Raw genomic sequence first — 27,743 nt, 5'->3', positions numbered from 1 at the left:
CTGTATCTGAGATAAGTGTTAAAAAAACAATCAAACCTACTCTTCCAAATGAGCCAACCTTCTGAACCCTGTACAAAAGCAGCCCACAACTTATGGGTTGGACCAACAACAGCAGTTATTTTGGATGCTTGAAACCATACCAAATGCTAGGTCGTGCTGAGATTGCATGATTTATCACAACTCCGCATTTAAAACCTGCCAACAAACAGCTTCCATGATACTTACTCGTCAGTTGGCACGAACGACAAACATTGCTCAGTTTAACCGACACGGGATAAAGTTTGCGCCCAATGTGGGGCTCGAACCCACGACCCTGAGATTAAGAGTCTCATGCTCTACCGACTGAGCTAACCAGGCTACATTTATGTGAAAAAAACACAATTTTTTCGAAATGTGGTGTGGTAAAAACCTGAAACTCTTTTTAAGTAGGTAACAAAGCCACAAACAACAGCACTGTTACAACATTGGCCTGCCAACTGAACCAACCGGGCGACCCATACAATGTAAAACTACTGTTTTTTCTAGACGTAGCATGAAGAAAACCTTCCCTCATGCTTTTGTACAATGAATGGACCACTCTACTTTGTTTTCGCTAACATTTAAATACAAAGAATGAAGAACATTAGGGGTTTGATCAGAACTAGCTCTGCTATTTAACATGCCAACATAGAAACATGGCCAGATATACTGTATCTGAGATAAGTGTTAAAAAAACAATCAAACCTACTCTTCCAACTGAGCCAACCTTCCGAACCATGTACAAAAGCAGCCCACAACTTATGGGTTGGACCAACAACAGCAGTTATTTTGGATGCATGAAACCATACCAAATGCTAGGTCGTGCTGAGATTGCTTGATTTATCACAGATCCGCATTTAAAACCTGCCAATAAACAGCAGCCATGATACTTACACGTCAGTTGGCATGAACAACAAACATTGCTCAGTTCAACCGATACAGGATAAAGTTTGCGCCCAATGTGGGGCTCAAACCCACAACCCTGAGATTAAGAGTCTCATGCTCTACCGACTGAGCTAACCGGGCTACATTTATGGAAAAAAAACACAATTTTTTCGAAATGTGGTGTGGTGAAAACCTGAAACTCTTTTTAAGACAATGGGTCGAATCCCAAATTGACCAACTCCACCACTGTCAATTAAAATAAGGAAAATATATACATTAGTATGCTATCTGTGAGATGACCATGTAGGTAACAAAGCCACAAACAACAGTACTGTTACAACATTGGCCTGCCAACTGAACCAACTGGGCGACCCATACAATGTAAAACTACTGTTTTTTCTAGACGTAGCATGAAGAAAACCTTCCCTCATGCTTTAGTACAATGAATGGACAACTCTACTTTGTTTTCGCTAACATTTAAATACAAAAAATGAAGAACATTAGGGGTTTGATCAGAACTAGCTGTGCTATTTAACATGCCAAGATAGAAACATGGCAAGATATACTGTATCTGAGATAAGTGTTAAAAAAACAATCAAACCTACTCTTCCAAATGAGCCAACCTTCTGAACCATGTACAAAAGCAGCCCACAACTTATGGGTTGGACCAACAACAGCAGTCATTTTGGATGCTTGAAACCATACCAAATGCTAGGTCGTGCTGAGATTGCATCATTTATCACAACTCCGCATTTAAAACCTGCCAACAAACATTGCTCAGTTTAACCGACACAGGATAAAGTTTGCGCCCAATGTGGGGCTCGAACCCAAGACCCTGAGATAAAGAGTCTCATGCTCTACCGACTGAGCTAACCGGGCTACATTTATGGGGAAAAAACAAAATTTTTTTGAAATGTGGTGTGGTAAAAATCTGAAACTCTTTTTAAGACAATGGGTCGAATCCCAAATTGACCAACTCCACCACTGTCAATTAAAATCAGGAAAATATATCCGTTAGTATGCTATCTGTGAGATTACCATGTAGGTAACAAAGCCACAAACAACAGCACTGTTACAACATTGGCCTGCCAACTGAAACAACCGGGCGACCCATACAATGTAAAACTACTGTTTTTTCTAGACGTAGCATGAAGAAAACCTTCCCTCGTGCTTTAGTACAATGAATGGACCACTCTACTTTGTTTTCGCTAACATTTAAATACAAAGAATGAAGAACATTAGGGGTTTGATCAGAACTAGCTGTGCTATTTAACATGCCAACATAGAAACATGGCAAGATAGACAAGATGGGTCGAATCCCAAATTGACCAACTCCACCACTGTCGATTAAAATATGGAAAATATATACATTAGTATGCTATCTTTGAGATGACCATGTAGGTAACAAAGCCACAAACAACAGCACTGTTACAACATTGGCCTGCCAACTGAAACAACCGGGCGACCCATACAATGTAAAACTACTGTTTTTTCTAGACGTAGCATGAAGAAAACCTTCCCTCATGCTTTAGTACAATGAATGGACCACTCTACTTTGTTTTCGCTACCATTTAAATACAAAGAATGAAGAACATTAGGGGTTTGATCAGAACTAGCTGTGCTATTAGACATGCCAACATAGAAACATGGCAAGATAGACAAGATGGGTCGAAACCCAAATTGACCAACTCCACCACTGTCAATTAAAATAAGGAAAATATATACATTGGTATGCTATCTGTGAGATGACCATGTAGGTAACAAAGCCACAAACAACAGCACTGTTACAACATTGGCCTGTCAACTGAACCAACCGGGCGACCCATACAATGTAAAACTACTGTTTTTTCTAGACGTAGCATGAAGAAAACCTTCCCTCATGCTTTAGTACAATGAATGGACCACTCTACTTTGTTTTCGCTAACATTTAAATACAAAGAATGAAGAACATTAGGGGTTTGATCAGAACTAGCTGTGCTATTTAACATGCCAAGATGGAAACATGGCAAGATATACTGTATCTGAGATAAGTGTTAAAAAAACAATCAAACCTACTCTTCCAAATGAACCAACCTTCCGAACCATGTGCAAAAGCAGCCCACAACTTATGGGTTGGACCAACAACAGCAGTTATTTTGGATGCTTGAAACCATACCAAATGCTAGGTCGTGCTGAGATTGCATCATTTATCACAACTCCGCATTTAAAACCTGCCAACAAACAGCAGCCATGATACACGTCAGTTGGCACGAACGACAAACATTGCTCAGTTTAACCGACACAGGATAAAGTTTGCTCCCAATGTGGGGCTCGAACCCACGACCCTGAGATTAAGAGTCTCATGCTCTACCGACTGAGCTAACCGGGCTACATTTATTGAAAAAAAACAAGTTTTTTTCGAAATGTGGTGTGGTAAAAACCTGAAACTCTTTTTAAGACAATGGGTCGAATCCCAAATTGACCAACTCCACCACTGTCAATTAAAATCAGGAAAATATATCCATTAGTATGCTATCTGTGAGATGACCATGTAGGTAACAAAGCCACAAACAACAGCACTGTTACAACATTGGCCTGCCAACTGAAACAACCGGGCGACCCATACAATGTAAAACTACTGTTTTTTCTAGACGTAGCATGAAGAAAACCTTCCCTCATGCTTTAGTACAATGAATGGACCACTCTACTTTGTTTTCGCTAACATTTAAGTACAAAAAATGAAGAACATTAGGGGTTTGATCAGAACTAGCTGTGCTATTTAACATGCCAACAGAGAAACATGGCAAGATATACTGTATCTGAGATAAGTGTTAAAAAAACAATCAAACCTACTCTTCCAAATGATCCAACCTTCCGAACCATGTACAAAAGCAGCCCACAACTTATGGGTTGGACCAACAACAGCAGTTATTTTGGATGCTTGAAACCATACCAAATGCTAGGTCGTGCTGAGATTGCATGATTTATCACAACTCCGCATTTAAAACCTGCCAACAAACAGCAGCCATGATACTTACACGTCAGTTGGCACGAAGGACAAACATTGCTCAGTTTAACCGACACAGGATAAAGTTTGCGCCCAATGTGGGGCTCGAACCCACGACCCTGAGATTAAGAGTCTCATGCTCTACCGACTGAGCTAACCGGGCTACATTTATGGAAAAAAAAACAATTTTTTCGAAATGTGGTGTGGTAAAAACCTGAAACTCTTTTTAAGACAATGGGTCGAATCCCAAATTGACCAACTCCACCACTGTCAATTAAAATCAGGAAAATATATACATTAGTATGCTATCTGTGAGATGACCATGTAGGTAACAAAGCCACAAACAACAGCACTGTTACAACATTGGCCTGCCAACTGAACCAACCGGGCGACCCATACAATGTAAAACTACTGTTTTTTCTAGACGTAGCATGAAGAAAACCTTCCCTCATGCTTTAGTACAATGAATGGACCACTCTACTTTGTTTTCGCTAACATTTAAATACAAAGAATGAAGAACATTAGGGGTTTGATCAGAACTAGCTGTGCTATTTAACATGCCAACATAGAAACATGGCAAGATAGACAAGATGGGTCGAATCCCAAATTGACCAACTCCACCACTGTCAATTAAAATAAGGAAAATATATACATTAGTATGCTATCTGTGAGATGACCATGTAGGTAACAAAGCCACAAACAACAGCACTGTTACAACATTGGCCTGCCAACTGAACCAACCGGGCGACCCATACAATGTAAAACTACTGTTTTTTCTAGACGTAGCATGAAGAAAAACCTTCCCTCATGCTTTAGTACAATGAATGGACCACTCTACTTTGTTTTCGCTAACATTTAAATACAAAGAATGAAGAACATTAGGGGTTTGATCAGAACTAGCTGTGCTATTTAACATGCCAACATAGAAACATGGCCAGATATACTGTATCTGAGATAAGTGTTAAAAAAACAATCAAACCTACTCTTCCAACTGAGCCAACCTTCCGAACCATGTACAAAAGCAGCCCACAACTTATGGGTTGGACCAACAACAGCAGTTATTTTGGATGCATGAAACCATATCAAATGCTAGGTCGTGCTGAGATTGCATGATTTATCACAGCTCCGCATTTAAAACCTGCCAATAAACAGCAGCCATGATACTTACACGTCAGTTGGCATGAACAACAAACATTGCTCAGTTTAACTGACACAGGATAAAGTTTGCGCCCAATGTGGGGCTCGAACCCACGACCCTGAGATTAAGAGTCTCATGCTCTACCGACTGAGCTAACCGGGCTACATTTATGGAAAAAAAACAACATTTTTTCGAAATGTGGTGTGGTAAAAACCTGAAACTCTTTTTAAGACAATGTGTCGAATCCCAAATTGACCAACTCCACCACTGTCAATTAAAATCAGGAAAATATATACATTAGTATGCTATCTGTGAGATGACCATGTAGGTAACAAAGCCACAAACAACAGAACTGTGACAACATTGGCCTGCCAACTGAACCAACCGGGCGACCCATACAATGTAAAACTACTGTTTTTTCTAGACGTAGCATGAAGAAAACCTTCCCTCATGCTTTAGTACAATGAATGGACCACTCTACTTTGTTTTCGCTACCATTTAAATACAAAGAATGAAGAACATTAGGGGTTTGATCAGAACTAGCTGTGCTATTAGACATGCCAACATAGAAACATGGCAAGATAGACAAGATGGGTCGAATCCCAAATTGACCAACTCCACTACTGTCAATTAAAATCAGGAAAATATATACATTAGTATGCTATCTGTGAGATGACCATGTAGGTAACAAAGCCACAAACAACAGCACTGTTACAACATTGGCCTGCCAACTGAACCAACCGGGCGACCCATACAATGTAAAACTACTGTTTTTTCTAGACGTAGCATGAAGAAAACCTTCCCTCATGCTTTAGTACAATGAATGGACCACTCTACTTTGTTTTCGCTAACATTTAAATACAAAAAATGAAGAAAATTAGGGGTTTGATCAGAACTAGCTGTGCTATTTAACATGCCAACAGAGAAACATGGCAAGATATACTGTATAAGTGTTAAAAAAACAATCAAACCTACTCTTCCAAATGAGCCAACCTTCCGAACCATGTACAAAAGCAGCCCACAACTTATGGGTTGGACCAACAACAGCAGTTATTTTGGATGCATGAAACCATATCAAATGCTAGGTCGTGCTGAGATTGCATGATTTATCACAGCTCCGCATTTAAAACCTGCCAATAAACAGCAGCCATGATACTTACACGTCAGTTGGCATGAACAACAAACATTGCTCAGTTTAACTGACACAGGATAAAGTTTGCGCCCAATGTGGGGCTCGAACCCACGACCCTGAGATTAAGAGTCTCATGCTCTACCGACTGAGCTAACCGGGCTACATTTATGGAAAAAAAACAACATTTTTTCGAAATGTGGTGTGGTAAAAACCTGAAACTCTTTTTAAGACAATGTGTCGAATCCCAAATTGACCAACTCCACCACTGTCAATTAAAATCAGGAAAATATATACATTAGTATGCTATCTGTGAGATGACCATGTAGGTAACAAAGCCACAAACAACAGAACTGTTACAACATTGGCCTGCCAACTGAAACAACCGGGCGACCCATACAATGTAAAACTACTGTTTTTTCTAGACGTAGCATGAAGAAAACCTTCCCTCATGCTTTAGTACAATGAATGGACCACTCTACTTTGTTTTCGCTAACATTTAAATACAAAGAATGAAGAACATTAGTGGTTTGATCAGAACTAGCTGTGCTATTTAACATGCCAACATAGAAACATGGCAAGATAGACAAGATGGGTCGAATCCCAAATTGACCAACTCCACCACTGTCAATTAAAATAAGGAAAATATATACATTAGTATGCTATCTGTGAGATGACCATATAGGTAACAAAGCCACAAACAACAGCACTGTTACAACATTGGCCTGCCAACTGAACCAACCGGGCGAACTAGCTGGAACTAGCTGTGCTATTTAACATGCCAACAGAGAAACATGGCAAGATATACTGTATCTGAGATAAGTGTTAAAAAAACAATCAAACCTACTCTTCCAAATGAGCCAACCTTCCGAACCATGTGCAAAAGCAGCCCACAACTTACGGGTTGGACCAACAACAGCAGTTATTTTGGATGCTTGAAACCATACCAAATGCTAGGTCGTGCTGAGATTGCATCATTTATCACAACTCCGCATTTAAAACCTGCCAACAAACAGCAGCCATGATACTTACACGTCAGTTGGCACGAACGACAAACATTGCTCAGTTTAACAGACACAGGATAAAGTTTGCGCCCAATATGGGGCTCGAACCCACGACCCTGAGATTAAGAGTCTCATGCTCTACCGACTGAGCTAACCGGGCTACATTTATTGAAAAAAAAAACAATTTTTTCGAAATGTGGTGTGGTAAAAACCTGAAACTCTTTTTAAGACAATGGGTCGAATCCCAAATTGACCAACTCCACCACTGTCAATTAAAATCAGGAAAATATATACATTAGTATGCTATCTGTGAGATGACCATGTAGGTAAGAAAGCCACAAACAACAGCACTGTTACAACATTGGCCTGCCAACTGAAACAACCGGGCGACCCATACAATGTAAAACTACTGTTTTTTCTAGACGTAGCATGAAGAAAACCTTCCCTCATGCTTTAGTACAATGAATGGACCACTCTACTTTGTTTTCGCTAACATTTAAATACAAAAAATGAAGAACATTAGGGGTTTGATCAGAACTAGCTGTGCTATTTAACATGCCAACATACAAACATGGCAAGATATACTGTATCTGAGATAAGTGTTAAAAAAACAATCAAACCTACTCTTCCAAATGAGCCAACCTTCCGAACCCTGTACAAAAGCAGCCCACAACTTATGGGTTGGACGAACAACAGCAGTTATTTTTGATGCTTGAAACCATACCAAATGCTAGGTCATGCTGAGATTGCATGATTTATCACAACTCCGCATTTAAAACCTGCCAACAAACAGCAGCCATGATACTTACACGTCAGTTGGCACGAACGGCAAACATTGCTCAGTTTAACCGACACAGGATAAAGTTTGCGCCCAATGTGGGGCTCGAACTCACGACCCTGAGATTAAGAGTCTCATGCTCTACCGACTGAGCTAACCGGGCTACATTTATGGGAAAAAAACACAATTTTTTCCAAATGTGGTGTGGTAAAAACCTGAAACTCTTTTTAAGACAATGGGTCGAATCCCAAATTGACCAACTCCACCACTGTCAATTAAAATAAGGAAAATATATACATTAGTATGCTATCTGTGAGATTACCATGTAGGTAACAAAGCCACAAACAACAGCACTGTTACAACATTGGCCTGCCAACTGAACCAACCGGGCGACCCATACAATGTAAAACTACTGTTTTTTCTAGACGTAGCATGAAGAAAACCTTCCCTCATGCTTTAGTACAATGAATGGACCACTCTACTTTGTTTTCGCTAACATTTAAATACAAAGAATGAAGAACATTAGGGGTTTGATCAGAACTAGCTGTGCTATTTAACATGCCAACATAGAAACATGGCAAGATAGACAAGATGGGTCGAATCCCAAATTGACCAACTCCACCACTGTCAATTAAAATAAGGAAAATATATACATTAGTATGCTATCTGTGAGATGACCATGTAGGTAACAAAGCCACAAACAACAGCACTGTTACAACATTGGCCTGCCAACTGAACCAACCGGGCGACCCATACAATGTAAAACTACTGTTTTTTCTAGACGTAGCATGAAGAAAAACCTTCCCTCATGCTTTAGTACAATGAATGGACCACTCTACTTTGTTTTCGCTAACATTTAAATACAAAGAATGAAGAACATTAGGGGTTTGATCAGAACTAGCTGTGCTATTTAACATGCCAACATAGAAACATGGCCAGATATACTGTATCTGAGATAAGTGTTAAAAAAACAATCAAACCTACTCTTCCAACTGAGCCAACCTTCCGAACCATGTACAAAAGCAGCCCACAACTTATGGGTTGGACCAACAACAGCAGTTATTTTGGATGCATGAAACCATATCAAATGCTAGGTCGTGCTGAGATTGCATGATTTATCACAGCTCCGCATTTAAAACCTGCCAATAAACAGCAGCCATGATACTTACACGTCAGTTGGCATGAACAACAAACATTGCTCAGTTTAACTGACACAGGATAAAGTTTGCGCCCAATGTGGGGCTCGAACCCACGACCCTGAGATTAAGAGTCTCATGCTCTACCGACTGAGCTAACCGGGCTACATTTATGGAAAAAAAACAACATTTTTTCGAAATGTGGTGTGGTAAAAACCTGAAACTCTTTTTAAGACAATGTGTCGAATCCCAAATTGACCAACTCCACCACTGTCAATTAAAATCAGGAAAATATATACATTAGTATGCTATCTGTGAGATGACCATGTAGGTAACAAAGCCACAAACAACAGAACTGTTACAACATTGGCCTGCCAACTGAACCAACCGGGCGACCCATACAATGTAAAACTACTGTTTTTTCTAGACGTAGCATGAAGAAAACCTTCCCTCATGCTTTAGTACAATGAATGGACCACTCTACTTTGTTTTCGCTACCATTTAAATACAAAGAATGAAGAACATTAGGGGTTTGATCAGAACTAGCTGTGCTATTTAACATGCCAACATAGAAACATGGCAAGATAGACAAGATGGGTCGAATCCCAAATTGACCAACTCCACCACTGTCAATTAAAATAAGGAAAATATATACATTAGTATGCTATCTGTGAGATGACCATGTAGGTAACAAAGCCACAAACAACAGCACTGTTACAACATTGGCCTGCCAACTGAACCAACCGAGCGACCCATACAATGTAAAACTACTGTTTTTTCTAGACGTAGCATGAAGAAAAACCTTCCCTCATGCTTTAGTACAATGAATGGACCACTCTACTTTGTTTTCGCTAACATTTAAATACAAAGAATGAAGAACATTAGGGGTTTGATCAGAACTAGCTGTGCTATTTAACATGCCAACATAGAAACATGGCCAGATATACTGTATCTGAGATAAGTGTTAAAAAAACAATCAAACCTACTCTTCCAACTGAGCCAACCTTCCGAACCATGTACAAAAGCAGCCCACAACTTATGGGTTGGACCAACAACAGCAGTTATTTTGGATGCATGAAACCATATCAAATGCTAGGTCGTGCTGAGATTGCATGATTTATCACAGCTCCGCATTTAAAACCTGCCAATAAACAGCAGCCATGATACTTACACGTCAGTTGGCATGAACAACAAACATTGCTCAGTTTAACTGACACAGGATAAAGTTTGCGCCCAATGTGGGGCTCGAACCCACGACCCTGAGATTAAGAGTCTCATGCTCTACCGACTGAGCTAACCGGGCTACATTTATGGAAAAAAAACAACTTTCTTTCGAAATGTGGTGTGGTAAAAACCTGAAACTCTTTTTAAGACAATGTGTCGAATCCCAAATTGACCAACTCCACCACTGTCAATTAAAATCAGGAAAATATATACATTAGTATGCTATCTGTGAGATGACCATGTAGGTAACAAAGCCACAAACAACAGAACTGTTACAACATTGGCCTGCCAACTGAAACAACCGGGCGACCCATACAATGTAAAACTACTGTTTTTTCTAGACGTAGCATGAAGAAAACCTTCCCTCATGCTTTAGTACAATGAATGGACCACTCTACTTTGTTTTCGCTAACATTTAAATACAAAGAATGAAGAACATTAGTGGTTTGATCAGAACTAGCTGTGCTATTTAACATGCCAACATAGAAACATGGCAAGATAGACAAGATGGGTCGAATCCCAATTTGACCAACTCCACCACTGTCAATTAAAATAAGGAAAATATATACATTAGTATGCTATCTGTGAGATGACCATATAGGTAACAAAGCCACAAACAACAGCACTGTTACAACATTGGCCTGCCAACTGAACCAACCGGGCGAACTAGCTGGAACTAGCTGTGCTATTTAACATGCCAACAGAGAAACATGGCAAGATATACTGTATCTGAGATAAGTGTTAAAAAAACAATCAAACCTACTCTTCCAAATGAGCCAACCTTCCGAACCCTGTACAAAAGCAGCCCACAACTTATGGGTTGGACGAACAACAGCAGTTATTTTTGATGCTTGAAACCATATCAAATGCTAGGTCGTGCTGAGATTGCATGATTTATCACAGCTCCGCATTTAAAACCTGCCAATAAACAGCAGCCATGATACATACACGTCAGTTGGCACGAACGACAAACATTGCTCAGTTTAACAGACACAGGATAAAGTTTGCGCCCAATATGGGGCTCGAACCCACGACCCTGAGATTAAGAGTCTCATGCTCTACCGACTGAGCTAACCGGGCTACATTTATTGAAAAAAAAAACAATTTTTTCAAAATGTGGTGTGGTAAAAACCTGAAACTCTTTTTAAGACAATGGGTCGAATCCCAAATTGACCAACTCCACCACTGTCAATTAAAATCAGGAAAATATATACATTAGTATGCTATCTGTGAGATGACCATGTAGGTAACAAAGCCACAAACAACAGCACTGTTACAACATTGGCCTGCCAACTGAACCAACCGGGCGACCCATACAATGTAAAACTACTGTTTTTTCTAGACGTAGCATGAAGAAAAACCTTCCCTCATGCTTTAGTACAATGAATGGACCACTCTACTTTGTTTTCGCTAACATTTAAATACAAAGAATGAAGAACATTAGGGGTTTGATCAGAACTAGCTGTGCTATTTAACATGCCAACATAGAAACATGGCCAGATATACTGTATCTGAGATAAGTGTTAAAAAAACAATCAAACCTACTCTTCCAACTGAGCCAACCTTCCGAACCATGTACAAAAGCAGCCCACAACTTATGGGTTGGACCAACAACAGCAGTTATTTTGGATGCATGAAACCATATCAAATGCTAGGTCGTGCTGAGATTGCATGATTTATCACAGCTCCGCATTTAAAACCTGCCAATAAACAGCAGCCATGATACTTACACGTCAGTTGGCATGAACAACAAACATTGCTCAGTTTAACTGACACAGGATAAAGTTTGCGCCCAATGTGGGGCTCGAACCCACGACCCTGAGATTAAGAGTCTCATGCTCTACCGACTGAGCTAACCGGGCTACATTTATGGAAAAAAAACAACATTTTTTCGAAATGTGGTGTGGTAAAAACCTGAAACTCTTTTTAAGACAATGTGTCGAATCCCAAATTGACCAACTCCACCACTGTCAATTAAAATCAGGAAAATATATACATTAGTATGCTATCTGTGAGATGACCATGTAGGTAACAAAGCCACAAACAACAGAACTGTGACAACATTGGCCTGCCAACTGAACCAACCGGGCGACCCATACAATGTAAAACTACTGTTTTTTCTAGACGTAGCATGAAGAAAACCTTCCCTCATGCTTTAGTACAATGAATGGACCACTCTACTTTGTTTTCGCTACCATTTAAATACAAAGAATGAAGAACATTAGGGGTTTGATCAGAACTAGCTGTGCTATTTAACATGCCAACATAGAAACATGGCAAGATAGACAAGATGGGTCGAATCCCAAATTGACCAACTCCACCACTGTCAATTAAAATAAGGAAAATATATACATTAGTATGCTATCTGTGAGATGACCATGTAGGTAACAAAGCCACAAACAACAGCACTGTTACAACATTGGCCTGCCAACTGAACCAACCGAGCGACCCATACAATGTAAAACTACTGTTTTTTCTAGACGTAGCATGAAGAAAAACCTTCCCTCATGCTTTAGTACAATGAATGGACCACTCTACTTTGTTTTCGCTAACATTTAAATACAAAGAATGAAGAACATTAGGGGTTTGATCAGAACTAGCTGTGCTATTTAACATGCCAACATAGAAACATGGCCAGATATACTGTATCTGAGATAAGTGTTAAAAAAACAATCAAACCTACTCTTCCAACTGAGCCAACCTTCCGAACCATGTACAAAAGCAGCCCACAATTTATGGGTTGGACCAACATCAGCAGTTATTTTGGATGCATGAAACCATATCAAATGCTAGGTCGTGCTGAGATTGCATGATTTATCACAGCTCCGCATTTAAAACCTGCCAATAAACAGCAGCCATGATACATACACGTCAGTTGGCACGAACGACAAACATTGCTCAGTTTAACAGACACAGGATAAAGTTTGCGCCCAATATGGGGCTCGAACCCACGACCCTGAGATTAAGAGTCTCATGCTCTACCGACTGAGCTAACCGGGCTACATTTATTGAAAAAAAAAACAATTTTTTCAAAATGTGGTGTGGTAAAAACCTGAAACTCTTTTTAAGACAATGGGTCGAATCCCAAATTGACCAACTCCACCACTGTCAATTAAAATCAGGAAAATATATACATTAGTATGCTATCTGTGAGATGACCATGTAGGTAACAAAGCCACAAACAACAGCACTGTTACAACATTGGCCTGCCAACTGAACCAACCGGGCGACCCATACAATGTAAAACTACTGTTTTTTCTAGACGTAGCATGAAGAAAAACCTTCCCTCATGCTTTAGTACAATGAATGGACCACTCTACTTTGTTTTCGCTAACATTTAAATACAAAGAATGAAGAACATTAGGGGTTTGATCAGAACTAGCTGTGCTATTTAACATGCCAACATAGAAACATGGCCAGATATACTGTATCTGAGATAAGTGTTAAAAAAACAATCAAACCTACTCTTCCAACTGAGCCAACCTTCCGAACCATGTACAAAAGCAGCCCACAACTTATGGGTTGGACCAACAACAGCAGTTATTTTGGATGCATGAAACCATATCAAATGCTAGGTCGTGCTGAGATTGCATGATTTATCACAGCTCCGCATTTAAAACCTGCCAATAAACAGCAGCCATGATACTTACACGTCAGTTGGCATGAACAACAAACATTGCTCAGTTTAACTGACACAGGATAAAGTTTGCGCCCAATGTGGGGCTCGAACCCACGACCCTGAGATTAAGAGTCTCATGCTCTACCGACTGAGCTAACCGGGCTACATTTATGGAAAAAAAACAACATTTTTTCGAAATGTGGTGTGGTAAAAACCTGAAACTCTTTTTAAGACAATGGGTCGAATCCCAAATTGACCAACTCCACCACTGTCAATTAAAATCAGGAAAATATATACATTAGTATGCTATCTGTGAGATGAACATGTAGGTAAGAAAGCCACAAACAACAGCACTGTTACAACATTGGCCTGCCAACTGAACCAACCGGGCGACCCATACAATGTAAAACTACTGTTTTTTCTAGACGTAGCATGAAGAAAACCTTCCCTCATGCTTTAGTACAATGAATGGACCACTCTACTTTGTTTTCGCTAACATTTAAATACAAAAAATGAAGAACATTAGGGGTTTGATCAGAACTAGCTGTGCTATTTAACATGCCAACATACAAACATGGCAAGATATACTGTATCTGAGATAAGTGTTAAAAAAACAATCAAACCTACTCTTCCAAATGAGCCAACCTTCCGAACCCTGTACAAAAGCAGCCCACAACTTATGGGTTGGACGAACAACAGCAGTTATTTTTGATGCTTGAAACCATACCAAATGCTAGGTCATGCTGAGATTGCATGATTTATCACAGCTCCGCATTTAAAACCTGCCAGTAAACAGCAGCCATGATACTTACACGTCAGTTGGCATGAACAACAAACATTGCTCAGTTTAACTGACACAGGATAAAGTTTGCGCCCAATGTGGGGCTCGAACCCACGACCCTGAGATTAAGAGTCTCATGCTCTACCGACTGAGCTAACCGGGCTACATTTATTGAAAAAAAAAACAATTTTTTCGAAATGTGGTGTGGTAAAAACCTGAAACTCTTTTTAAGACAATGGGTCGAATCCCAAATTGACCAACTCCACCACTGTCAATTAAAATCAGGAAAATATATACATTAGTATGCTATCTGTGAGATGACCATGTAGGTAAGAAAGCCACAAACAACAGCACTGTTACAACATTGGCCTGCCAACTAAACCAACCGGGCGACCCATACAATGTAAAACTACTGTTTTTTCTAGACGTAGCATGAAGAAAACCTTCCCTCATGCTTTAGTACAATGAATGGACCACTCTACTTTGTTTTCGCTAACATTTAAATACAAAAAATGAAGAACATTAGGGGTTTGATCAGAACTAGCTGTGCTATTTAACATGCCAACATACAAACATGGCAAGATATACTGTATCTGAGATAAGTGTTAAAAAAACAATCAAACCTACTCTTCCAAATGAGCCAACCTTCCGAACCCTGTACAAAAGCAGCCCACAACTTATGGGTTGGACGAACAACAGCAGTTATTTTTGATGCTTGAAACCATACCAAATGCTAGGTCATGCTGAGATTGCATGATTTATCACAGCTCCGCATTTAAAACCTGCCAGTAAACAGCAGCCATGATACTTACACGTCAGTTGGCATGAACAACAAACATTGCTCAGTTTAACTGACACAGGATAAAGTTTGCGCCCAATGTGGGGCTCGAACCCACGACCCTGAGATTAAGAGTCTCATGCTCTACCGACTGAGCTAACCGGGCTACATTTATTGAAAAAAAAAACAATTTTTTCGAAATGTGGTGTGGTAAAAACCTGAAGCTCTTTTTAAGACAATGGGTCGAATCCCAAATTGACCAACTCCACCACTGTCAATTAAAATCAGGAAAATATATACATTAGTATGCTATCTGTGAGATGACCATGTAGGTAAGAAAGCCACAAACAACAGCACTGTTACAACATTGGCCTGCCAACTGAACCAACCGGGCGACCCATACAATGTAAAACTACTGTTTTTTCTAGACGTAGCATGAAGAAAACCTTCCCTCATGCTTTAGTACAATGAATGGACCACTCTACTTTGTTTTCGCGAACATTTAAATACAAAAAATGAAGAACATTAGGGGTTTGATCAGAACTAGCTGTGCTATTTAACATGCCAACATAGAAACATGGCAAGATAGACAAGATGGGTCGAATCCCAAATTGACCAACTCCACCACTGTCAATTAAAATAAGGAAAATATATACATTAGTATGCTATCTGTGAGATGACCATGTAGGTAACAAAGCCACAAACAACAGCACTGTTACAACATTGGCCTGCCAACTGAACCAACCGGGCGACCCATACAATGTAAAACTACTGTTTTTTCTAGACGTAGCATGAAGAAAAACCTTCCCTCATGCTTTAGTACAATGAATGGACCACTCTACTTTGTTTTCGCTAACATTTAAATACAAAGAATGAAGAACATTAGGGGTTTGATCAGAACTAGCTGTGCTATTTAACATGCCAACATAGAAACATGGCCAGATATACTGTATCTGAGATAAGTGTTAAAAAAACAATCAAACCTACTCTTCCAACTGAGCCAACCTTCCGAACCATGTACAAAAGCAGCCCACAACTTATGGGTTGGACCAACAACAGCAGTTATTTTGGATGCATGAAACCATATCAAATGCTAGGTCGTGCTGAGATTGCATGATTTATCACAGCTCCGCATTTAAAACCTGCCAATAAACAGCAGCCATGATACTTACACGTCAGTTGGCATGAACAACAAACATTGCTCAGTTTAACTGACACAGGATAAAGTTTGCGCCCAATGTGGGGCTCGAACCCACGACCCTGAGATTAAGAGTCTCATGCTCTACCGACTGAGCTAACCGGGCTACATTTATGGAAAAAAAACAACATTTTTTCGAAATGTGGTGTGGTAAAAACCTGAAACTCTTTTTAAGACAATGTGTCGAATCCCAAATTGACCAACTCCACCACTGTCAATTAAAATCAGGAAAATATATACATTAGTATGCTATCTGTGAGATGACCATGTAGGTAACAAAGCCACAAACAACAGAACTGTTACAACATTGGCCTGCCAACTGAAACAACCGGGCGACCCATACAATGTAAAACTACTGTTTTTTCTAGACGTAGCATGAAGAAAACCTTCCCTCATGCTTTAGTACAATGAATGGACCACTCTACTTTGTTTTCGCTAACATTTAAATACAAAGAATGAAGAACATTAGTGGTTTGATCAGAACTAGCTGTGCTATTTAACATGCCAACATAGAAACATGGCAAGATAGACAAGATGGGTCGAATCCCAAATTGACCAACTCCACCACTGTCAATTAAAATAAGGAAAATATATACATTAGTATGCTATCTGTGAGATGACCATATAGGTAACAAAGCCACAAACAACAGCACTGTTACAACATTGGCCTGCCAACTGAACCAACCGGGCGAACTAGCTGGAACTAGCTGTGCTATTTAACATGCCAACAGAGAAACATGGCAAGATATACTGTATCTGAGATAAGTGTTAAAAAAACAATCAAACCTACTCTTCCAAATGAGCCAACCTTCCGAACCATGTGCAAAAGCAGCCCACAACTTACGGTTTGGACCAACAACAGCAGTTATTTTGGATGCTTGAAACCATACCAAATGCTAGGTCGTGCTGAGATTGCATCATTTATCACAACTCCGCATTTAAAACCTGCCAACAAACAGCAGCCATGATACTTACACGTCAGTTGGCACGAAGGACAAACATTGCTCAGTTTAACCGACACAGGATAAAGTTTGCGCCCAATATGGGGCTCGAACTCACGACCCTGAGATTAAGAGTCTCATGCTCTACCGACTGAGCTAACCGGGCTACATTTATGGGAAAAAAACACAATTTTTTCCAAATGTGGTGTGGTAAAAACCTGAAACTCTTTTTAAGACAATGGGTCGAATCCCAAATTGACCAACTCCACCACTGTCAATTAAAATAAGGAAAATATATACATTAGTATGCTATCTGTGAGATTACCATGTAGGTAACAAAGCCACAAACAACAGCACTGTTACAACATTGGCCTGCCAACTGAACCAACCGGGCGACCCATACAATGTAAAACTACTGTTTTTTCTAGACGTAGCATGAAAAAAACCTTCCCTCATGTTTTAGTACAATGAATGGACAACTCTACTTTGTTTTCGCTAACATTTAAATACAAAAAATGAAGAACATTAGGGGTTTGATCAGAACTAGCTGTGCTATTTAACATGCCAACATAGAAACATGGCAAGATAGACAAGATGGGTCGAATCCCAAATTGACCAACTCCACCACTGTCAATTAAAATCAGGAAAATATATACATTAGTATGCTATCTGTGAGATGACCATGTAGGTAACAAAGCCACAAACAACAGCACTGTTACAACATTGGCCTGCCAACTGAACCAACCGGGCGACCCATACAATGTAAAACTACTGTTTTTTCTAGACGTAGCATGAAGAAAACCTTCCCTCATGCTTTAGTACAATGAATGGACCACTCTACTTTGTTTTCGCTAACATTTAAATACAAAGAATGATGAACATTAGGGGTTTGATCAGAACTAGCTGTGCTATTTAACATGCCAACATAGAAACATGGCAAGATAGACAAGATGGGTCGAATGCCAAATTGACCAACTCCAGCACAGTCAATTAAAATAAGGAAAATATATACATTAGTATGCTATCTGTGAGATGACCATGTAGGTAACAAAGCCACAAACAACAGCACTGTTACAACATTGGCCTGCCAACTGAACCAACCGGGCGACCCATACAATGTAAAACTACTGTTTTTTCTAGACGTAGCATGAAGAAAACCTTCCCTCATGCTTTAGTACAATGAATGGACCACTCTACTTTGTTTTCGCTAACATTTAAATACAAAGAATGATGAACATTAGGGGTTTGATCAGAACTAGCTGTGCTATTTAACATGCCAACATAGAAACATGGCAAGATAGACAAGATGGGTCGAATGCCAAATTGACCAACTCCACCACTGTCAATTAAAATAAGGAAAATATATACATTAGTATGCTATCTGTGAGATGACCATGTAGGTAACAAAGCCACAAACAACAGCACTGTTACAACATTGGCCTCCCAACTGAACCAACCGGGCGACCCATACAATGCAAAACTACTGTATGTTTCTAGACGTAGCATGAAGAAAACCTTCCCTCATGCTTTAGTACAATGCATGGACCACTCTACTTTGTTTTCGCTAACATTTAAATACAAAAAATGAAGAACATTAGGGGTTTGATCAGAACTAGCTGTGCTATTTAACATGCCAACATAGAAACATGGCAAGATATACTGTATCTGAGATAAGTGTTAAAAAACCAATCAAACCTACTCTTCCAACTGAGCCAACCTTCCGAACCATGTACAAAAGCAGCCTACAACTTATGGGTTGGACCAACAACAGCAGTTATTTTGGATGCTTGAAACCATACCAAATGCTAGGTCGTGCTGAGATTGCATGATTTATCACAGCTCCGCATTTAAAGCCTGGCAACAAACAGCAGCCATGATACTTACACGTCATTTGGCACGAACGACAAACATTGCTCAGTTTAACCGACACAGGATAAAGTTTGCGCCCAATATGGGGCTCGAACCCACGACCCTGAGATTAAGAGTCTCATGCTCTACCGACTGAGCTAACCGGGCTACATTTATGGAAAAAAAACACAATTTTTTTGAAATGTGGTGTGGTAAAAACCTGAAACTCTTTTTAAGACAATGGGTCGAATCCCAAATTGACCAACTCCACCACTGTCAATTAAAATCAGGAAAATATATACATTAGTATGCTATCTGTGAGATGACCATGTAGGTAACAAAGCCACAAACAACAGCACTGTTACAACATTGGCCTGCCAACTGAACCAACCGGGCAACCCATACAATGTAAAACTACTGTTTTTTCTAGACGTAGCATGAAGAAAACCTTCCCTCATGCTTTAGTACAATGAATGGACCACTCTACTTTGTTTTCGCTAACATTTAAATACAAAGAATCAAGAACATTAGGGGTTTGATCAGAACTAGCTGTGCCATTTAACATGCCAACATAGAAACATGGCAAGATATACTGTATCTGAGATAAGTGTTAAAAAAACAATCAAACCTACTCTTCCAAATGAGCCAACCTTCCGAACCATGTACAAAAGCAGCCCACAACTTATGGGTTGGACCAACAACAGCAGTTATTTTGGATGCTTGAAACCATACCAAATGCTCGGTCGTGCTGAGATTGCATGATTTATCAGAGCTCCGCATCAAAACTTGCCAACAAACAGCAGCCATGCTATGATATTTACACGTCAGTTGGCATATGGCATTAAGAACACCTAACATCACTCAATTTAAGCAACACAGGATAAATTTTGCGCCCAATGTGGGGCTCGAATCCACGACTCTGAGATTTAGCGTCTAAATATGGTGTGATAAAAACCTTATACTCTTTTTAAGACCACAAATTTGACCAACTGTCAGTTAAATTCTGGAAAATATAAACATTAGTTTTAAAAGACCAGCCAACAAACAGTAGCCATGCTATGATATTTACACGTCAGTTGGCATATGGCATTAAGAACACCTAACATCACTCAATTTAAGCAACACAGGATCAATTTTGCACCCAATGTGGGGCTCGAACCCACGACTCTGAGATTTAGCGTCTAAATATGGTGTGATAAAAACCTTATACTCTTTTTAAGACCACAAATTTGACCAACTGTCAGTTAAATTCTGGAAAATATAAACATTAGTTTTAAAAGACCAGCCAACAAACAGTAGCCATGCTATGATACTTACAAGTCAGTTGGCAAGAAGGACATCTAGTATTGTTCAATTTTAAGTTATGGTTTTTACTTTCAGTGCTTTATTTGGGATAAATCCAGCCATTGGGAATGTGTTTTGATCATGCTGGTCAGTGTTTGAACCAAAAACTGAAGCTGAATTTGGAAGTTGTGACCAATTCATCAAGTAAAATAAGGTAGAAAAAGATAGTTAGGACCTCAGCAATGGAGATGTAAACCGAACTGTAACCTGTGACACTCATGAGGACAGAGGAGAGTTAATGTCCCTCTCACCTCATTGAGGACAGTGTCAAGCTGGTTATGGCTGACAGAAAGCAGGCTCATCAGGACTCTTCTGAACTCCTCACGGCTCACCAGCCCTCTACCATCAGGGTCCACTGTCATGCAGGCTGATTTGATGCTTGCCAATCTGCCTTGGATCAGAGGTTCCACCTGCTCCAGGGTGAGCCGCCGGCCTGGATTGAGCGGTCAGGATAGAGATGTGATTATTTACACATGTGCTTTTCATGCTTTGCAAAGTCAAAAATGTGTGTGGTAAAAGGGTCTATTACGAATGGTGGTCGATACATTCCTTGTTTGGAGAAGCAGAGTACCAGCACTGAAGCTGAGCAATGTATTATTATAATTATTATTATTATTATTATTATCATTTTATTTTAAAGGGGACAGTGCAATTTCATAAAACACATGATTATACATGGTTAAAAAAAGCCAGAGTTAGCCAGAAGGCTAGTTTTCATCTGTAGTCCCCTGGCCATGATGTAAAAAAGCAGAGAATTACGAAAAGAAAAAAAAAAGAAAAAAAAACTTACGATACAATTAAGAAAAAATACAACATCACAACATAACATTTTATCATAACATCAAAACAACACAACAGGCTTATCTTTTAGAGTTGGCAGCTGTAGGAGTTGATAAGTCACAATTTCAATGTTTTTGTAAAGGCCTTGTATGTTGTAAGCAGTTTAACCTCCTCAGGTACTGAGTTGCACACACTTGCACTCTTTACTGACCAGGCCGACTTACTGAAAGTGCTCCTGCGCAGAGGAATATAACAGTCACCTCTGACAGAGCCTCAAGTAACACACTCAAGGCTGTTTCTTTGGCTGATGAACTCTTGCAGAGGATCTGGAGCCAATTTATGCAGTACTTTATAGGTCAGTTTTAAGTCTGCAAATGTTTGAAGACTGTCCCAATTTAAAATACTGTATTTTTTAAAAATTGCACAGTGATGATCGTGCCTAGGTTTTTTATCCATAACTTTAATTGCATGTACGGCTGTGTTGTCGCGTTATTTCTGATCCAAGACAGAAAGTCACACAATTACACGAACAAACTCTCAAACTGAGGTATCGCTCGGATAGATAGATAGATAGATAGATAGATAGATAGATAGATAGATAGATAGATAGATAGATAGATAGATAGATAGATAGATAGATAGATAGATAGATAGATAGATAGATAGATAGATAGATAGATAGATAGATAGATAGATAGATAGATAGATAGATAGATAGATAGACTGACTTTATTTATCCCAAGCTGGGAAATTACAGTGTAGCAGCAGCATTACACACAGAGACAATGACAACACAGTTAAGTAAAAAGAACAACCTAGGCATACTTCAAGCAATAAAATATAAAAATACAATAAAATATAAAGTGTCTAAAGAAGGAGTAGAATAGAATTCCAGTGCAGAATAAATATGAATATACATTATAAAAATGTTGGTGCTATGAAACAAATAAGGTGCAATGAACAGTGTGCATAAAAAAAAATTTTTTTTAAAACCGCCAACACAACTCTTGTGTTCTGCTAGATAACATTACTGTTTTCCACCACAAATCTGGTGGCTTTATAGAGAGTGATGTTTACTGCTGTAGGCAGGGGCCACAGCAAGGCATATTTTAGCCACCTCAAACTATCAATATCATTTCAAGTGGAAGCTATATTTATAATATTTTCACCATTTGAGCCTGCCGTCATAACAACTCCCAGGTGTGAGCAATTTTGCACTTCAATTGGAAATTCCAACCATTCACAGCTCTGGCAGAGGGCCGTCTACGCTTGTCACAATCAGCCTTAATGTGAGAACAGCCGCATTCAATTCCAATCACAGTATAATAACAGGGGCGTTTGCTAAAGCGTCAGCGTCAGCCGTCCTTGGGTAAGACGGACGAGGCTAAGACAAGCAAGTTTACCTGTGCAAGTTTACCGAGCAAAGGGAACCAGTCCTATTCCCTCCCCAGTCTTACAATATGTGCCACTCCATTCCTGTTGTTGTCTCCGGTCCACGCAGAAAACTGGCCAAAAGGTGCAGAAACCTATCTAACCTTCGGCCTCTCAAACAGTCCTCGCACACTGTCACTTCTTTTTCCATGGGCCTGTGGAACTGCCAATCCGCAGTAAACAAAAGCGATTTTATTACAGCTTACACAAACCACCTTTCTCTTCAGCTCCTTGCTCTCACTGAGACCTGGATCAAACCTGAGAACACAGCCACCCCTGCTGCTCTCTCCACTAATTACACCCTCTCCCACACCCCCTGTCCTTCTGGGCGAGGAGGTGGGACTGGCCTGCTCATCTCCAATAAATGGAAATTCACCCCTCTGCTACATTCCATCAGATATGACACTTTCGAATACCATGCCATTATAGTAACTGCTCCTGTTAAAGCCTACGTTGTTGTCATTTACCGTCCACCAGGCCAGCTGGGTGGCTTTACAGATGAGCTAGATACCCTGCTCTCTTCCATACCTGATCATGACTGTCCGTTGCTTGTCCTGGGCGACATGAACATCCACTTCGACAGTCCAGACTCTAATAACTTCATGACGTTAATTCATTCATTTGACCTCCAGCTGGTCCAAAGTCGTTGTACTTTCGTTGTACTTGTACTTGTTACTCTGTGCAATGACAATAAAGGGTTCATTCATTCATTCATTCATTCATTCAAGTCCTCCTACTCACAAAGCTGGCAAGAACCTTGACTTAATTCTCATCCGTAACTGTGCCACAGATGCACTGGTGGTAACGCCTCTCCACCTGTCAGATCACTTTTTTATCCAGTTTAATGTCACTCTACCAGAGCAACCCTCTGCTCCTGCACCAATGGTTACGTTCCGCCGTAACCTCAGGAACTTATCTCCAGCCCACTTCTCCTCTATTGTTGCCTCTGCCCTACCTCCACTCAGCACATTCTCCTCTCTGAAGACTAATGATGCCACTGACTCACTCTGCTCTACTCTGAACTCATGTCTGAACAGGCTATGTCCTTTATCTACAAGGCCTGCTCGACCCAACCAATCCCACCCATGGTTGACTGATACCCTCCGATCACAGTGCACCAAGCTCAGAGCTGCTGAAAGAAAATGGCTCAAATCCAAACTTGCCAATGATCTCATAAACTTTCAGACACTATTGTCCTCATTCTCAGGCAGCATCACCAATGCAAAGACTGCTTTTTACAACGACAAAGTCAACAGTGTCACTGACACCCGGAAACTCTTTTCCACCTTCAAATCTCTATTCAACCCTCCGCCTCCTCCTCCTACCTGCCTCACCGCAGACACATTTGCATCCTTCTTTACAAGCAAAGTTGCAGCAATTAGCAGCCAATTCTCTGACCCCCACCCGACTCCTAATACTGTGACATGTAGAAGTCCTACTACATGTCTCTCTGTATTTCAGCTGGGCGGCACTGAATCAGTTGCTAGCACCTCATTTTCTGGCTTTACACCCCTCTCTGAGAGTGAGGTATCCAAACTGTTGACATGTAGCCGTCCTACTACATGCTCGTTGGACCCTATACCAACAAACCTTCTTCAGTCCATTAGCCCAACCATCACGCCAGCTGTCACACATGTGATTAACGCCTCACTGTCCTCTGGCACTTTTCCCACTGCATTCAAAGCAGCTCGGGTAACACCTCTTCTCAAGAAACCCTCTCTCAACCCTGGTGAAGTCGAGAACTATCTCTGGCTTGGCTCTGTCCTGGTTTGATTCCTACCTCAAAGGATGCTCATTCACTGTATCCTGGCATGTACAGTTGTCTACTTTGTCTTGCCTCACCACAGGGGTTCCCCAGGGCTCAGTGCTGGGACCCCTGCTATTCGCTATCTAGACCACCTCTCTGGGTCAGGTTATCCGCTCACATGGCTTTTCCTATCACTGCTATGCAGATGACACTCAGCTCTATCTGTCATTTCCTCCTGATGACCCATCGGTCTCTGCTCTGGTCTCTGACTGCCTCTCTGACATTGCCACTTGGATGAAAGCACATCACCTCCAGCTGAACCTCTCAAAAACTGAACTGCTGGTCCTCCCTGCTAAACCTACAATACACCACAACATCAACATCAAAATTGACTCCCTGTGTCTTGCCCCCACCAAGGTGGTGCGAAACTTAGGGGTGATGATTGATGATCAACTCACCTTTTCCAGTCATGTCGCCTCAGTTACCCGGTCATGCCGCTTTGCACTTTACAACATCAGAAAAATCAGACCTTACCTAACTAAACATGCCACTCAACTCTTGACACAAGCTGTTGTCATCTCAAAACTTGACTACTGTAAGGCCCTCCTGACAGGCCTGCGTGCCTGGTCTACAACCAGACAAAAAGGTCACATGTCACACCGCTGCTCATTGAGCTCCACTGGCTACCTGTTGCAGCCCGCATCAAATTCAAATCTCTAATGCTGGCCTACAAAGTTGTCTCCGGTACTGCTCCTACCTACCTGAACGCCCTGATTCAGACATATGCTACCTCACGACCGTTGCGCTCTTCCAATGAACGGCGCCTGGATCTGCCCCCTGTTGGTCCAAGGCAATCCAGACTCTTTGCACTTCTTGTTCCCCGCTGGTGGAACACACTACCAGTTCCAACCAGAGCAGGGGCGTCCCTCTCTACCTTTAAAAAACTCCTGAAGACCCAGCTCTTCAGAGAACATCTTCTCTCCTAGACCACACGATAATTATACTCCTCAAAGAATTGTCACCAGCACTTATTGATGCACAAATAGCTCTTATTGCAGTGTACCTTGATTGTTTGTTTTTACTCTTCCTGTAAGTCGCTTTGGATAAAAGCGTCTGCTAAATGACTAAATGTAAATGTAAATGTAAATGTCATACAGCCCTCAAGGTAGGAAACTGAAGCTGTCTGCCGTCTGCTGCTTTCTGGAAAGCCACCAGACTCCATTAACAAAATGAAGAAAACACAAGCTTGTCTGACATTACCCCCACCTTGTTAGCCTAGTTTGTTTGTGTACAGCAGTATATTCTGTGATGTGATTTTCAACCTTACTGTGTAAACCTCCATTATTGCTTTTTGCGAAGGCTGAGTGGGTGTTTCCATTTTCAAAAACCCGGAGAAAAACACTGATGGAGTTGGCGTCTACCTGTCTGACTGTACATAGAGTGCAGTGTACAGTTGTTTTTATCCACATAGCTGGATAGCTGGAGATAATTATTTTGAGCACTTACGAAACATACAGTTTATATAAGTAATTTATGTGAGATAATGTGCCTTCTCTTGAAAAATTTGCAAAAATTCACTGGGATGAAGACATGTTCAACTCCATATAATAATTATTATTATCTAAAAAAAAAATAAAAAAAAGCTATATAATGGATTTAGACCACATCACTGGTAAATTGTTTGTTTTAATTTATGGCCTATAACTGATCTATAAAGCTTTAGTAAGTGAATTGTTAACCATTAATAAATCCACTAGTTGCTGCTAAATCTTTGTTATTAGAAAGTAGCACCAAAAGGGTACAATTTAATTGGATAATGCGAACATACATCTCCCCTGTACAACTAAATAAATTTGATCCTAATATACTTGATCTATGTTTTAAATGTAACAGTTACCAGGGTAAATTAAATCACTATTTATGGAAATGTGAAGAGATTCAAACATTTTGGAGCTTAGTGTTAAAGTATATTTCTCAGATCACAACTTCCCCTGTCCCTTTTTGGCCTAAGTTATGTATTTTCGGTATTTATCCAGATCTATGTACTTTATCTTGTAATGAAAGAAAAATGGTTGACCTTTGTTTACTACAGGCCAAACGCTGTATTGCATTATGTTGGAAGAATGTTGGTTGCCCCTCTTTTAAACACTGGTTAAATAACTTAACATCGAGTTTGGCTCTTGAAAAACTGACCTATATTGTTGGAAAGAGGGCTTCTGAATTTAATAACATTTGGAAGATATTTCTGGAACTGTTGAGGAATGGAGATATGGAGGAGGCGGTGGGACAATAAGATAATGAAAAATATCTAATTTGTTGTTGGGAATGTAACCTACAGTAAGAATACTCACCACAGTTTAATTTTTTCTTTTTTTTTTCTTTTTATTTATTTGTTTTTGTTATTTATTTTTTGTTATCTACATTTATTTAAGTATTCATTTGTTTTGGTCCTTTTCAGTATTATTGATATTTTAATTATTATTTGTATTATATTTGTGAAGTTTTGGTTGTTGGATGTTGTTATATTAACACGAAAACCGATAAATATATGTTTAAAAAAAAGAAAGAAAGAAAGTAGCACCAAACTTTTCAGCATTTACACACCACAGAGCCAAGCAAAATCATTCTGTACACCCAGATGAAAAATATTCATTAACCATTCCTAAAATGACATATCATCAAAGCTCTAAGTAACAAATACAGCAGTGGTGAAAAAAAAAAGGCTGAAACACAACTTGCCTTGGTCTGAGTGGATCCATGTCTTTCTGGATCCCTCACTTGTCTGTCTTTTTGTGGACAAGTGTGTGGTAGAGCCCAGAGCAGTGTGGGGCCTTGGGTCCATGACCAGTTGTCCCAGTCCAGAGTGAAGAGGCAGCAGCTTGGACATACTGGGAAGAAACTGGTGTTTGTGGGGAGAGAGACAGGAGGAGAACAGGAGGGTGTTAAACGACACGGGGCTAGTTAACACATGAACATGA

At 40.1% G+C, this 27,743-nt stretch overlaps 1 protein-coding gene and 20 non-coding genes across 21 annotated transcripts in view; all 21 read right to left on the bottom strand.

Moving 5' to 3' along the window:
* efcab6 (EF-hand calcium binding domain 6) overlaps positions 1–27,652 on the bottom strand; it is a 191,423-nt gene extending 163,771 nt beyond the window's left edge. The window contains exons 1-2 of the mRNA XM_059325470.1: positions 27,505–27,652; positions 21,059–21,249 (exon numbers count right to left, since the gene is read on the bottom strand). Of these exons, the coding sequence (XP_059181453.1) occupies positions 21,059–21,249; positions 27,505–27,652 (339 nt within the window). The remainder of the gene's footprint in view (positions 1–21,058; positions 21,250–27,504) is intronic.
* trnak-cuu (transfer RNA lysine (anticodon CUU)) lies at positions 285–357 on the bottom strand. Its single transcript has one exon. It is a non-coding gene; the product is annotated as a tRNA-Lys (tRNA).
* trnak-cuu (transfer RNA lysine (anticodon CUU)) lies at positions 972–1,044 on the bottom strand. Its single transcript has one exon. It is a non-coding gene; the product is annotated as a tRNA-Lys (tRNA).
* trnak-cuu (transfer RNA lysine (anticodon CUU)) lies at positions 1,710–1,782 on the bottom strand. Its single transcript has one exon. It is a non-coding gene; the product is annotated as a tRNA-Lys (tRNA).
* Positions 3,197–3,271, bottom strand: trnak-cuu (transfer RNA lysine (anticodon CUU)). The gene has a single exon. It is a non-coding gene; the product is annotated as a tRNA-Lys (tRNA).
* On the bottom strand, positions 3,980–4,052 carry trnak-cuu (transfer RNA lysine (anticodon CUU)). Its single transcript has one exon. It is a non-coding gene; the product is annotated as a tRNA-Lys (tRNA).
* trnak-cuu (transfer RNA lysine (anticodon CUU)) lies at positions 5,117–5,189 on the bottom strand. The gene has a single exon. It is a non-coding gene; the product is annotated as a tRNA-Lys (tRNA).
* On the bottom strand, positions 6,247–6,319 carry trnak-cuu (transfer RNA lysine (anticodon CUU)). Its single transcript has one exon. It is a non-coding gene; the product is annotated as a tRNA-Lys (tRNA).
* On the bottom strand, positions 7,248–7,320 carry trnak-cuu (transfer RNA lysine (anticodon CUU)). Its single transcript has one exon. It is a non-coding gene; the product is annotated as a tRNA-Lys (tRNA).
* On the bottom strand, positions 8,029–8,101 carry trnak-cuu (transfer RNA lysine (anticodon CUU)). Its single transcript has one exon. It is a non-coding gene; the product is annotated as a tRNA-Lys (tRNA).
* On the bottom strand, positions 9,167–9,239 carry trnak-cuu (transfer RNA lysine (anticodon CUU)). Its single transcript has one exon. It is a non-coding gene; the product is annotated as a tRNA-Lys (tRNA).
* trnak-cuu (transfer RNA lysine (anticodon CUU)) lies at positions 10,305–10,377 on the bottom strand. Its single transcript has one exon. It is a non-coding gene; the product is annotated as a tRNA-Lys (tRNA).
* trnak-cuu (transfer RNA lysine (anticodon CUU)) lies at positions 11,306–11,378 on the bottom strand. Its single transcript has one exon. It is a non-coding gene; the product is annotated as a tRNA-Lys (tRNA).
* trnak-cuu (transfer RNA lysine (anticodon CUU)) lies at positions 12,088–12,160 on the bottom strand. Its single transcript has one exon. It is a non-coding gene; the product is annotated as a tRNA-Lys (tRNA).
* trnak-cuu (transfer RNA lysine (anticodon CUU)) lies at positions 13,226–13,298 on the bottom strand. Its single transcript has one exon. It is a non-coding gene; the product is annotated as a tRNA-Lys (tRNA).
* On the bottom strand, positions 14,008–14,080 carry trnak-cuu (transfer RNA lysine (anticodon CUU)). Its single transcript has one exon. It is a non-coding gene; the product is annotated as a tRNA-Lys (tRNA).
* Positions 14,789–14,861, bottom strand: trnak-cuu (transfer RNA lysine (anticodon CUU)). Its single transcript has one exon. It is a non-coding gene; the product is annotated as a tRNA-Lys (tRNA).
* trnak-cuu (transfer RNA lysine (anticodon CUU)) lies at positions 15,570–15,642 on the bottom strand. Its single transcript has one exon. It is a non-coding gene; the product is annotated as a tRNA-Lys (tRNA).
* trnak-cuu (transfer RNA lysine (anticodon CUU)) lies at positions 16,708–16,780 on the bottom strand. Its single transcript has one exon. It is a non-coding gene; the product is annotated as a tRNA-Lys (tRNA).
* trnak-cuu (transfer RNA lysine (anticodon CUU)) lies at positions 17,709–17,781 on the bottom strand. The gene has a single exon. It is a non-coding gene; the product is annotated as a tRNA-Lys (tRNA).
* On the bottom strand, positions 19,559–19,631 carry trnak-cuu (transfer RNA lysine (anticodon CUU)). The gene has a single exon. It is a non-coding gene; the product is annotated as a tRNA-Lys (tRNA).
* Positions 27,653–27,743: the final 91 nt, after the last annotated feature.

This window comes from Centropristis striata, chromosome 22 (genome assembly GCF_030273125.1).
Source record: "Centropristis striata isolate RG_2023a ecotype Rhode Island chromosome 22, C.striata_1.0, whole genome shotgun sequence".
Classification (NCBI taxonomy): Eukaryota; Metazoa; Chordata; class Actinopteri; order Perciformes; family Serranidae; genus Centropristis; species Centropristis striata.
The sequence above is the reverse complement of the archived record's forward strand: the minus strand, read 5'-3'. Positions and strand labels throughout refer to the sequence as shown.